This window comes from Syngnathoides biaculeatus, chromosome 2 (assembly GCF_019802595.1).
Source record: "Syngnathoides biaculeatus isolate LvHL_M chromosome 2, ASM1980259v1, whole genome shotgun sequence".
NCBI lineage: Eukaryota > Metazoa > Chordata > Actinopteri > Syngnathiformes > Syngnathidae > Syngnathoides > Syngnathoides biaculeatus.
The window spans coordinates 16,384,762-16,397,965 of NC_084641.1; the positions used below are offsets into that span (position 1 = coordinate 16,384,762).

General features: G+C 42.4%; 1 protein-coding gene across 4 annotated transcripts; it reads right to left on the reverse strand.

Moving 5' to 3' along the window:
* Positions 1–3,738: 3,738 nt before the first annotated feature.
* Positions 3,739–11,681, reverse strand: lig4 (ligase IV, DNA, ATP-dependent). Of its 4 annotated transcripts, XM_061837116.1 has the most exons (4): positions 11,545–11,631; positions 7,992–8,043; positions 5,648–7,721; positions 3,739–5,581 (listed from the first exon to the last, which is right to left on the reverse strand). In XM_061837116.1, the coding sequence occupies exons 3-4, from the start codon at positions 7,714–7,716 to the stop codon at positions 4,912–4,914; spliced, it is 2,739 nt and encodes a 912-aa protein (XP_061693100.1). In that variant the 5' UTR covers positions 7,717–7,721; positions 7,992–8,043; positions 11,545–11,631; the 3' UTR covers positions 3,739–4,911. The 4 variants fall into 4 exon arrangements, with proteins under 4 accessions (XP_061693100.1, XP_061693082.1, XP_061693090.1 ...); XM_061837098.1 differs by lacking the exon at positions 7,992–8,043 and having other exon boundaries at positions 11,545–11,681; XM_061837106.1 differs by lacking the exon at positions 7,992–8,043 and having other exon boundaries at positions 11,532–11,630.
* Positions 11,682–13,204: the final 1,523 nt, after the last annotated feature.

Below are 13,204 nucleotides of genomic sequence, written 5' to 3' on the forward strand. Positions count from 1 at the left end.
TGATGAAGGCTTGTGTGAAATTTGTACGTTTTCCATGTGCTCGCATTTGTTTTCTCCAGGGATTCCGGTTCCCTTCTACATTACAGAAACATTCATGCTTGGTTGATTGAAGACTCAAAATTGTGTGTGTGTGATAGGGGCATAGAAAGGATCAATGGCATTTCCATTCATTTCAATGGGTAAAGCGGAAGTGCCACGTGAAGAGAGTTCATTAGCATTCCGCTTAGCTACAGATCGATTTATCTTGAAAAGCCGCTGTCCATCACATCCGGTCGCGACGCTCCTCATTCTTGCACAAATGCTAAAACATAACCAGCTCTGACGTTATGCGCGCACTGCAGCGCAGTCGCCGCATCCCTCTCATCCACTTGAGGTGAGTCAAGTCCAATAGAGTTCGACAGAATCGCCACAGAAACGTGAAGATTGCGATTTAAAGTCGCAAATACACATTCGGTCATAAAGTCAGCGTGCCCGAGGAGAACAATGGAGGAGTAATAGCAACACTTACACGATGCACGTACTTAAGGCTACTAGTTTGACGAAAATACTGTAGTCCCGGTGTCGTAAATGAATCTGTTTGTTGAAGGGTTTTAGATATGTTATTCTAAAAAAAATAATAATAACAATGGTTGAACACTGAGACCCGATGATGAACCATGAAATCAAATGTGCTCAACTGTAAACTGCTGCTGTTGAAGGTTCTACAAATTCTTGATAAAGTAAAGGTGATGGTAAACTCAATTAGCAGTAGCCACCCTAATACATATCCTAACTAATATAAAACTGCAAGTTTGCAAAGATGTGTTGAAACACAGATTTTGCATGAATGCACTCTCTCGACTTAGCCACATTTGAGCAGCTAGGAGAAAAGCAGTTATGACTACTTGGAAATTTGATAACAAAACAGCAAAAATAATTGTAGTAATAGTAGTAGTAGTTGTTGTTGTTGTATTAATAATAATAAATGTACTGAGCATTTTCAATCATTGTACAGATGAACAAAACAATTACACATACAAATAGAGATGAGTTGAAATAAAGTAAAAACAGATTGATAGGTAAAGCGATTTAAAACAGAAATCCACCCCAAAATGAAATTAAATTTGCCTTAAAATTCTTGGTCGGGGAGGCTAGCCTGATATTAAGAGGAAGACAAGCGGTTCATTCACTTAACGGCTTCTGCTGACCTTATTGACAACTAGACGACTGCTCCCCTTCACGCGCAGGAGGCCACGCAGGAACGTATCGTAAACATCCACAGGTCCAGTCAGACATAATCTGTTGAACAACAGCGAAGAGAGGCCAACCTTTCGTTTTATTGTCATTGAATACAAACGCAAGAAAATTGCACATGCCCCTTCCACGTTTAAAAAATAATAATCAAAATTTAATCCGTGCGCACCATCAGCAACCATCACAAACACACAAAATATGGCACAGCATTTAAAGTAAAATTTTACAAAAGTGCAATTATCTTTGTGTTCAGACAACAGGTCAATATGGTCATACTTCGACAACCAAGTTAAAAAACGAGCTACCGCGTTCAGAACAAACTAAAAGATGGACGTACCTAGTCCACCAAAAGGCTGACAACAACTTGGATGTGTCATGTCATGTTATTATCCAAGCCGCTTATCCTCACAAGGGTTGCAGGAAAGCTGGAGCCTATCCCAGCTGGCTTCGGGCAAAAGGCGGCCTACGCTCTGAACTGGTCACCAGTCGGTCAGTCGCAGGGCAGATATCGATCCCACGCTGCCCGCACAAAACGGCAGGCGTGTGTATAACAACACTATCAGTGACAACCTAAGATGTGTCCCCAAAAAAATCACAGCGCACACTGAGATAGACAACTACAGTGCAAACTCACATTCACACTGTCAGGTAAGGTCTGTCGTTTTGTGACTTGTGCACGGTATATTTGTTGCTTTTACCTGCTTTGGTATCAGGTCCAGAGTACTTTAGTGAGTTCGCTCCCATTGCTAAGCACACTCTGACATTTTTACCATTGAGATTTTCCATCTTTCAGCATTTTTTTTTGTTTTTTAAGAACAGAACTTGGACTTAGGCTCAACAGTTCTGCTACACCGGCCCCATGCATGCACACACACACGCACGCACACACACACACACACACACACACACACACACACACACACACACACACACACACACAGACCGTGCAGAAGTAAATACTACTTCAATACCTCTAATTAAGGCCTGACAGTCATACAGAATTCTGCAATACCTGGAAATAGTCTGGTGTGGGAGAAGCATTTGTGAGTTGCGCATTCTCAAGCACGACGTACTTGTAACCCGTGTATAGAAGACTCAATTCCTCTCACAATTGTTACGTGTATACGAATCTTGCTATGGTGAAATGTTTAGGGCAGAAGTGGAATCGCTTATGTAATCAAGCACCATTTTAGAGCACATTTATATAAAGCCAACAAAATATTTGCTTTCTAAATGAAAATTTTGCATTGAGTTTGTGAGGGAATGCAAGACTTTCATTGGTGACAAAGTAATTCCATGTTTGGATACCTTATCTGCATTTAGATTTGTCGTAAAACTCTTCTGACTGTTTGAGAATCTGTAAATTGTATGTCGCAACGAGCTATGGAGGACAAGGACTGACAATACGGTTTAAATGGTGATTTCAGTTACCTGGCCCTGTGTGAGGAAAAAAGTAATAACCCCCTTGTTAAATCTTTAATTCATCTTAGCTAATTGGTTTGGTGAAATCTGCAAGAAAATGATAACATCCAGTGATATTTCAGAATAGTCAAGAAATACAGTAATTGAGATCTATCAGTCTGAAAAGGGTTACAAAAGCCATTTCTAAAGCTTAGGATTCTATTGAACCATAGCGAGAGCCATTATCCTCACATGGAGAAATCATGGAAGTGCTGACTGAACATTCGCAGAAATGGCCAGCCTACAAGAATTACCCCAAGGGAACAGCAATGGGTCTTCCAGGAGGCCACAAGGAAACTCAGGACAACTTCTGAAGAACTGCAGTGCTCATGACACAACAATAGGGAGGAGATGGGGAAAAAAATGGTATACATGGCAGAATTCCAAGGAGGAAAAAAAATGAATAATTGCCAAGACTTTTCAGAATATATACAATACATAGTGACGAGATAAGAGTTAAATCTCTTTAGAAGGCATGTGTCTCGTTACATCTAGCTTAAGTGTAGCATAGCATTTCAGAAAAAGAACAATCACACCAACAGTCAAACATGGTGGTGCTGTTGTGATGTTCTTGGGCTGCTTTTCGCCTTAAGGACCTGGACAACTTGCTGTGGTTGATGGAACTGTGAATTCTGTTCTTTGACAGAAAATCCTGAAGAAGAAGGTTCAGCCATCAATTTGTGACCTCAAACTGAAGCAAGTCACCTGTTGAATCGCTTCAAGAAAATAAATAAATGCAATCAATCAATCAATAAATAACGGCTTTGGAGTGGCCTAGTCAAAGTCCAGACTTGAATCCGATTGAAATGCAGTGGCATGAGCCTAAACAGGCCTTTCCATTTTTTTCTGAGCCTAAACAGGCCTTTCCATTTTTTTGCTGAATTAAAACAATTCAGCAAGTAAGAATAGGCCAAAATATCTCCTCAGATGTGAAAGACTCGCAGAAAACGCTTGATTTCAGCCTTTTCTCACAGGCCCAGGTAACCTTGAATATATTTTTTTTCCTTAATAAGTGAATCCATCATTTAAAAACATCATTTTTAATTCATTTGTGGAGTACGTTCATGGCACTTTACATTCCCTTCCTTTAAGAGGCTCACTTTCTGCGCTGTGTAACACTTGCATACAAAGACAGAGACTGGACGACTGTCAAGAAACTGACATAAGACGGTATATAGAGTCCAAGAAAATGAGGGTTGCGAGCTGTCGCACATATTGCAGTCTCCACAAAAATGGACAACGGGATACAGATAGCCCATGTACTGGACTTGAGACACCCTTGCCTTACGGGCTCGGTCGAAACCTTTTCACTCCAAAATAAATTCAATTTTATATCCAACAACGCCCAGGACACCACAGGCAGCACCCCGGGGGCTGAGGAAATGAAGGTTATAACATATCAACTAGTCCCACGACACGATGGTGACATTTTGGATGACAGAAAACACAAGAATGTCTTTGTTGCAGGGAGCTTTGCTGGTTTTAACAACTCTCCTTGTGGTATTTAGGCATCTACCTGAAATATGAGCATATGCTGAAAAGGTATGGAAAAGGGAAAAAGATTTTAAATTATTTGCCATATTTATTTTTGTTAAAAAAAAAAATGAAAATTACATCAAAAACACAGCACTGGTCTGTGTTGGAAAACAACAATTTCACACTTAAAATCCAGTTTGAGCCAAAGCAAAAATACATGACTTAGATAACTGGAGGGATATAACGATAATTGGTTCTAAAATTTGTATGCAAGATCGGCTGTTCTAGTTGCATTATGGGAAATAGCGGTGGGTACAGAACCTCCACAGCTGCGAGCAATAGTTATTTCCGATCTTAATAATTTAAAATGCAGCTGTAGCCCCAAAAGTTATTGTAATAGCTAAATACTAAACCCGAAAAAGCAATCAAAACTTTACATTCGCACAAACAACAGCATCATTTAAAAGTTTCAAATTTCAAACAGTACCCCCCCCCAAAAAAAAAAAGTTTAAATTATTTTACTCTCGATATCGTGCATTGGTTTTTAATGATTGTTATTTTTCAACAAAAGCTAAAATCTCACGGGAAAGAAAGTGGGCGGTATGTCGTGACAGCTCCAGAAATGTGCTGACCTACTGAGTCCAATCATGCAGCGCCACATTGTTATCCCTCAATTCACATCTCTAAACATTTACCAGGCCACTTCTGGCACCAGGGAAAGTGCTTTTGCGGGAAGACTTTTCAAACTAAATAGCTGTCGTCATTCACCAGATGCCCTGCTTCCACTGAATCGGTCACCCATGAGTCCCTGACGATTTTGAACTTCTTTTGAAAGCTGCGCCTCAATCGCCTCAAATCCGCAAGTCGCGTTTCTGTCGTGATGACCACATGCGACACCCCTTCCTCCAACTTCTGCACCACTTTCCCTCCGTGGTAACGAATCTCCAGGGCTCTGATATCCAAACAACTTGCAGAAATGGGGGTTTCAGGGTCACCGATGTCCGTATAATCATCCACATAGACTGTGAAAGGTCTGAACATACTGGTGGGAAGGTCACCCCAGCCGTACCGCTCTTCAACTTGGCTGACATCGACGACTGTCGAGGTGTCTGCCGGTCCCATGCGCCTGAACACCTCTCGCAGCTGCTGTTCGTCAGTTTCCAGGAAGTAACTGTCACCATAGCTGTCGTATTCCTTGGCGAAGTGTTCCCTGGTGGGGGGGGACATGTGGATCATGTGGCGTGGTTGCCACGCAACCACTCGTTTCTGCTCCAGACACTCAAGCAGCCAGGAGGCCCACACAACATCATGCTGGTTGGACGAAATCACGTTCTTCACGCGGATGTTCTCCAATCCGGCTATCACACAGTAAGTATCTCGCCCCGGGTTCTGAACGACAATGCCGCCAGACCTGAAATAAATAAAACAGCACTTTCACTCTTTGACCTAGAATGTTGTAAATGATTGTCCAACTTACTTGGCCACACCTTTCTCCAACTCAGCTTTGGGGTGATCCTCCGTCCCATTCAGGATGCAAAATTCCACGTCCTCAAACATGTCCGTCTCTTTGGTAACCCCGGAGAGATCCTGGGGTTTGGAATGGTCAATGATGCTGACCACCTTCTTGGATTTGACAGGCAGCTTTTGCCTTTTTCTTTGCGGCTCGTTGGCAGCGTCAATACGTAGGTGGCGCGAAGCAAGTTTCCCCGACGCCTTACTGCGGAACTCCTCCAGCTCGGCGAGAGTGATGCACTGGTGCCACTCCTTGTCATCACGGATCTTCTCAATCCTCGGAAAGCGCAGGGTGCAGTTGGTTTTGTACATGTCGCTCCCGACTATCTCGGCCGCCTTCACCTGTAGGATGACTGAGTTGCAAGGCTCGATGTAGACCTCGGGCTTCTCAGTTGTGCACAGGATGTTGGCCGGTGGGTCATTTTTTCGGTAAACTTTCCAATGCTTGGAAAGCTTCAAGCCGAGGTCATACAGCTCCTTCATGGTGTAGCCAGAACCGATGCGGCAGAGCGTGTGGAATACTGAGGGTTTCTCGCCGGGCTTCGGAGCTTCTGCAACAGCGCATAGGAAATGGGACATCATACCGCTCCGCCTCCCTTTGCCCCAGTAACCGCCAACGATCAAGACATCGAGCTCATCCATCAATCCGTCCACGTACTCTGGCTTTATTTTCAGCCAGCCTTCTCCCCGCTTGTCCGGTTTGTAGATGGACAGCGGATCTTTTACCATGATGCCCTCTTCTCGGTTGTCAATGGCATCATTGAGGGAATCGACCACATCCTGCATGGTTCGAGCCTCTGTTTTCAGCACCATCTGAATCCTGCCATTGACCGGAGTGAAGATTGTCTGCAGTACCTCATAACGCTTCTTTAGCGTTTCTTTGCTAAGCTTCTGGGAATTGACTAACAGGACATCAAAGACGCAGAAGCAAGTCTGCAACTCTGAGTCTTCCATGAGTCTCTTAATGTCAAATTTGCTCCCTTTCTGCATAAACGTCTTTGCACTTGGGTTGTAAGCCATCATCTCCCCGTCAAGAATGCAATTGAAGACGTGGTTTTGAAATGCGTTGTGGATGTATGGTGTCAGTGAACCCTCCAAAGGAGAGCCACCAAACTGCTGCGTGTAGTCAAAGGCATTTCGACTGTAGTACTTGTACACATCGCCATCTTTGTGCAGTTGTATTCGCTCCCCATCCAGCTTGGTTTCGATGTAAAAAGAGCTGTTTCCCATCTGCTTTTCCACATTGCGGATGTTAGCGACAGCGGCCAACATGGGCTTGAACGCAGAGAAAAGTCTGATGGAAACTTCGCTCAAAGACACAGAGGGACTGTGGAGCTGCTGGCACACTTTGTCCAGGTCCGTGGTCACATTGTAGAGCTCGCCAGCATCCGGGTGAAAGACTTGAAGAACAGTTTCCTTGCTGATGCCCAGCTTCATGTCCTTCAGAATCATTCTAATGAGCCATTTTTGCTCAAGAGCAGAGCTCTGCGTGATGAGGTGCAGGAGGCTTGTCTTCACAAGGTCTTTCTTCTTGCTTGCATTGTTGGTAGCCACTGAATCAAGGAAATCGTTGACTTCTTTAATGGTGAGCTTTCCCTGACTGCTGCAGCGTTTCTTCAGCACAAAGTAGGCCATGCCGGCAAAGTCTCCAGACTCTCCTGGAGACGTGGTCGGTGTACGGTAGTTCAATAGCTTGTTGGCTTCGGGACCATTTTTTGGGAGGCACAACACATCAATGTAAAGTTTTGCTAGCATGCTTTCTTTTATGCCATAGGCCAGTCGCTCTCGCTCAAATGAGGGAACAATGAGGCGCATTGCTGGGTAGAAAGAGTCTGTCGTTTTGGGCCCATCCTTATGCAGGGCGTGATGAAATGTTCTCCACGACTCAATAAAATCCCCAAGGGTTTTGGACTTTTCTGGGCGGAGTTTCAACTTCTGAATTTTTTCTAAAGTGTTGCACAGGTGAAGGAAGGGAACTTGAGCAGCAACATTAGGCGGCCGATCGGGCACATCACCTTTTGACGTCCCCTCCATTTTACCTGAAATAAATGACATTTTAAAATTGGTTCACATATGGATTTCATATCATTCCCAAGGACAAACTAGATGTCTGAGTTAGCAAATTGAGCACAGCTTGGCCAGAAATTGGAACGCGCAATGGGGCTCATTCACTAATAGGAGATGCACACACAAGTTCAGCATGCGCGCCAACCCGTCAGATTCATAACACGTGCTCGTCGGCCAATTTTCTTCTCACCGAATTGCGTATGTTAGTCACTCAAAATTCATTTGAAGTCACGGGCTTGTACCTGCGATTTGCAATCTGCATAAACCACGCCCCCCTATCCTTCTGCTTGACTCCTTAAAATGAAATCGATGAGAAGAAGAAATTTCAGTGGCAGAAATTGAGGTGGAGGCAGGGAAAACACTTTTTTCAAATCCTTTCGGTTGGAGTGTCGATGGCAAACAAATTGATACCTCAATAAATACAGGTACTGTATACTAATACTCAGCCCTTGAGTTTTTAATTGTTATTAATGTCAGACGACTGTCTTGAAGGAAGGGAAGTCGCAGAGGAACTGACAGCGTCTGTGATCAATGCAGTATAACCTGAAGTCTGCACCATGGCTGTAGTCAAAAAGTAGTTTGATATTAAGGTGGATGCAAAGAAAAGGATATTGGACCAGAAGAAAAATAAAAAGGAAACTGGAGGCGGACAAGAATCATCTGGGATGACCCGCTAAAAATGAAACTCAGCCATCTCTGGTGTATGTGAACAAAACAAAGACAAAAGTGATGACAAATTGATGATGATCCCTCACTTACAGGCCATTATTTTTTGTTCTACGGATGATCTGATTACTATAGGGAAACGCCGTTGGAAAAGTCAAGTTTTCAACAAGAGCTTCACTCTCCATTACTGGTAATATTTTTTTTTCTTTTGTGGTGGTCTTGGGGTTGCAGCAATATGATGGGGTGCTTGCAAAGACTACAGTCACATTCAACAATCGACCTCTTTGATGTCAATAAGGAGAGCTAAGCTGCCTTTTTTCTCTTCCACACCTGAGCGGGGAGGAGGGGCGGCAATGCAAGTACGCAAAAGGGCTGATTACAAAACAGCAGCATGAAAATCTGGACCTGTTTTTGTTTTATTGACAATACAAATTGAAATTTAGGAAAATATTAACAAATGTGCCAGTGTGTGACGGAACTACAGTATTAATAACCTACTGCTCATGGCATTAAATTCTTCTCAAAAACAGGGCAGATCATTTCCTGGCCTACTGAAGAAATCAAATCAGATGCTCAAAGCTTGTTGATAGTTTTTAACTACAGAATAGGGAACTTATCTAAATCTGTGAAATCAATGCTATCAAAGTCAAGGCCTGGGGGCCAAATCTGGCCCGCCGCATGATTTCATGTGGCCCGCGAAGGAAAATTATGAGTATCAACTTTCATGATTTTTAAAGAAATCTGTACCGAAGCTTCAAATTGTCATGTCATAAATGATAACGTTGAGATATTGCAAGCAACATTCTGTGCCCAAAAAAACAGCAATAGTTCAAAAACCCATTACCCTTGATTTGTGATTACGAAACTAGCTCATAAATTTGTAAATAAGATAACGTGAAAGATTTTCATGGTTTCACATTCATAATGGTCATCTGAGGGAATCTGTAATTGCAATGTGGCACGCGACAAAAATGACTTCGACACCCCTATGTTAAATGATTTTATTTTTTTGATGACAGTCGAGACCACTTTTTAGAAAATAAATAACTAACGACGAGCTAATGCGAGCAACGGGATAAGCCGAAAGGAAAAGAAGAAGAAAAGGGAAGTTATCTAGATGATTTTTTTTTCTTTTGACAGCACATCATCTGTGGCCTTCAAAAGCATTGGAACGACAAGGTAAATTGTATACTGAAGTCATTTGGGTATCAGATCAAATGATGAATATGAGACAAAAGTTCAGAATTCCAGCTTTTATTTCATGGTAGTATTTACATCTGCGATGTGTTGACAAGACAGAGCACATTTTGTTTTAAGCCACCCACTTTTAAAGTGAGCAAAAGTATTAGAAGGTGACAGATGGGTGTTTCTAGATTGAATGCTTAAAGGGGAAATCCAGTGATTTGCATGAACAGTGTATCAATAATATGTACTAAGGACTAAGTATGGAGATAGAAAAGATCAGTTTATGATCCAACACACACGGTCATCTGTGAAACATGGTGGAGGGAATGCCATGGCTTGGGCTTCCATAAATGCTTTTTGAAAAGGTTCACTCGTCTTTATAGATGATGTAACTCATGATGGTAGCAGCACAACGAGCGCTGACATCTACAAAACTAATTTGTCAGGCGATTAACAGAAAAATGCATCCAAACTGGGTCAGTGAAGTGGTACACTCGCCTGACTTGGGAGCAGGCAGAGTGGGTTCAGTTCCCACTCAGTCACGTTGTGAACTGTGAGTGCGAATGGTTGTCAGCTGGCGACCGGTTCAAGGTGGAGTCTGCCTTTTGCCCCAAGTCAGATGGGAGAGGCTCCAGCGCCCCGCAAGCCTAACCAGGATAAGTGGTGTTGAAAACGGATGGATCGATCCAAACTAATCGGGAGAAGCTTCATCATGCAACAAGAAAATGAGCCGAAACACACTGCCAGCACAACAAAGGACTCCATCAGTGGGGGGAAAGTGGAAGGTCTGAGACTGCCCAAGTCAATCACTCTAACAAAACCCCATCAAGAATGCCTTTTAACTCCTTAGGGGGAGAATGAAAGGAGAACCCTCCAGAAACAAACAAGAACTGAAAGAGGTTGCAGTGAATGACTGGAAAAGCATTTCAAATGAAGAATGAAAGAAGCACTCTGGTGGGGTCAATGGCTCACATGTTTGATGCAATTATTGCAAGTAAGGGTTATGCCACCAAATATGAAAAGTTATTCATTTTAAGTTAATTCCATAATGTCTGTTCGAATACTTTTGCTCACTTGAAAAGTGGGTTGCTTCAAACAAAAGGTGTTCTGTCTTGTTGTTTAACACATCTAGATGGAAATAGCATGAAATATAAACTGGAATTCTGAACTTGGGTCTCATATTCATTCATTTTGATCTGAAATGCAAATGTATTCAACATACAACAAAAATAAAGGAATTGACCTGGCTCTTCTAATACCTTTGGAGGGGACAGTATATTTTCTTGTTTTGTCGTGATTCTGTTTTTTTTTTTTTAACTTTAAATATGTCCAACAGAAGAAAAGTTTATTTGTAAATACTTTAGTTTGTTGTTGAATTTTCAACATGGTGCTTGTAACGACCCAGTAGCCAAAGGACCACATGAGGACCCTGCAGGTCTGGTCTGAAAATACCTCACCATTGATGACAATGTATGAATGTGTGTGTACGCATGTATGGATTTATTTATTTAAAATTAACATAGAACAAGTTTATTAATGTACCAAATATACTATAAGTTGCAAAAAAAAGTTGCATTTTTTTTACCCATATTTTCCAAAAGAATAGATTTTATAGCTCTAATTTAAATACCATGACACCGTTTTGTTTTAGCTTCTTCCATCAGAATCTAACATTGTCCCATGGCTAATTTGTTCCAATTCGGAAGACTTCGTAATGAATGTAGTAATGAATATGGGCATTTTATAACAATCTAAATGTTTTAAAACTATTGTTGTCATGATGTTTTTGTTTATTTTGTGAGTCAGGTCCAGTTACCTCGCCAATCTACGCTTACGTTTTTATTAATATTGCTGTTACACATCTCAAGCTTGTAACAATACATACATATAGTAATTAAGCATACGTCCTAAATAATTTTACATCCGTATACCTGTAATTTGTACCTTTTTATCCTGAAAGGGAGCGACGAACCTTTACTATACTTCCTGGTTGCTTCTTCTGGAGCCTCTGTAAAGACGTTCCCCTGGAAACAAAAGCGGAACCAAATTAGATCTACTGCTACTGAACAGTACAGCACTGTGTTATTCCATTCATCCATTTTCCACGCGGCTCATCCTCACGAGGGTTAGGAGTGAGCGAGTGAGAAAAAGAAAGTAAAAAAAGAGGAGTGGGAGAGCTTATTCCGGCTAACATCGGGAGAAAGGCTGACTACACGCTGAACTTGTCGCCTTCAGTATTATTAAAAAAAAAAGGTAAGGTTCAAACACGATCTTGCTTGCCACCTTCAAAAAATATATATACTGTGTGTACAATAAAATGAAATTAAAGCGTCATGAAACAAAACTACATTAAAACCAATTAGCCATCAGCTAGAATGCCAGCAGGGATGCAGTAAAGGAGTAAATTTCATGACACAGTCCTTCTTCAGTGATAACTTATTTATACAGTTCTAACATTTTAATGATTATTAGCTATTAGTTAGTTATTGTCACCGAAAACACAAAGATTGAGAATCACGAAAAATTACAAAAGATCAAATCAAATGGTTTTTAAAACAGAAATTTAGTGGGTCTCACATTGTGAAAAGTATTTTCTTCACGTTTAATAAATATCTACAACATAAGTTTCCGTTTTTTTAATTGAACTGATTCATTTTCTATCACGATAATCGAATATATTGAGAAACACTGCAGCGCACACTGCAGCGCACGCTCCGGTTTACGACTGTACTGTGTACAAGAAGCCACCAACAGGGAGCGACCTCTCCCCGTGCAAGGCAACGTGGGAAGCGCTGAGTTGCCAGCGGTTGTTTACTTCGCTGTTGCAGCCTCTGAGAATGCTGGGATATGTGCGTGGGAACGTTCACTCGGAGCTCTGCGGTGCACTCGCGCTGCTTTTACATGCACAAAACATTTTACTGTGCAACGGGGAGGAAAACAAAACCGCTGTCGTCCATTCACTTGCGCTTTCCGTGTGCGTGTCCATAATCCACAGGATTGGGTGACTCGGAGTTTTTGCAGCAAAAGTGCCCGCCACCACCCCTCCCCTCCCCTGTCATACTGGCCAGCAGCGCTCACGGGGTTTGAGTTACGTAAATCCTGTCAGACTGCAACCAGCCACAAGATAGTAAACACATGACGTCACTGCAAAGAACCGCTGCTTGTTTACTGTACATTTGAACTGCATGATTCTTCATCCTGGGGGCAAGGAGGAGGGGGGGGGGGGCGAAGTGAACATACCTCCATCCATTACTCATTTTATTCATTCGACATCGCAAAAACATTGGACAAGGTGCATTGGTTTAATTTTCAATGCAATGCAAACATTCTCCCCTGACAGTTTTCTACTTCCAGGGGCGTGCAGAGACCTTTGGAGGGGCTGGTGCTCAAATTTGAAAGGCGGGGGGGTGGGGGGGGTGGCACATGGAACAAGCGTTTGAGACGCCTGGGCATGGTACTGCAGGCTATTCATGAAAACAGAATGAGAAAAGACACTTGCTTTAAGGTAGTGGTTGCAGGGCTGGGGGGGGGGGTGTCATGACATGGGGGGACACATTATTCACCCCCACCACCATTTGACAATTTTTTTTAAATTTCCCCCTTC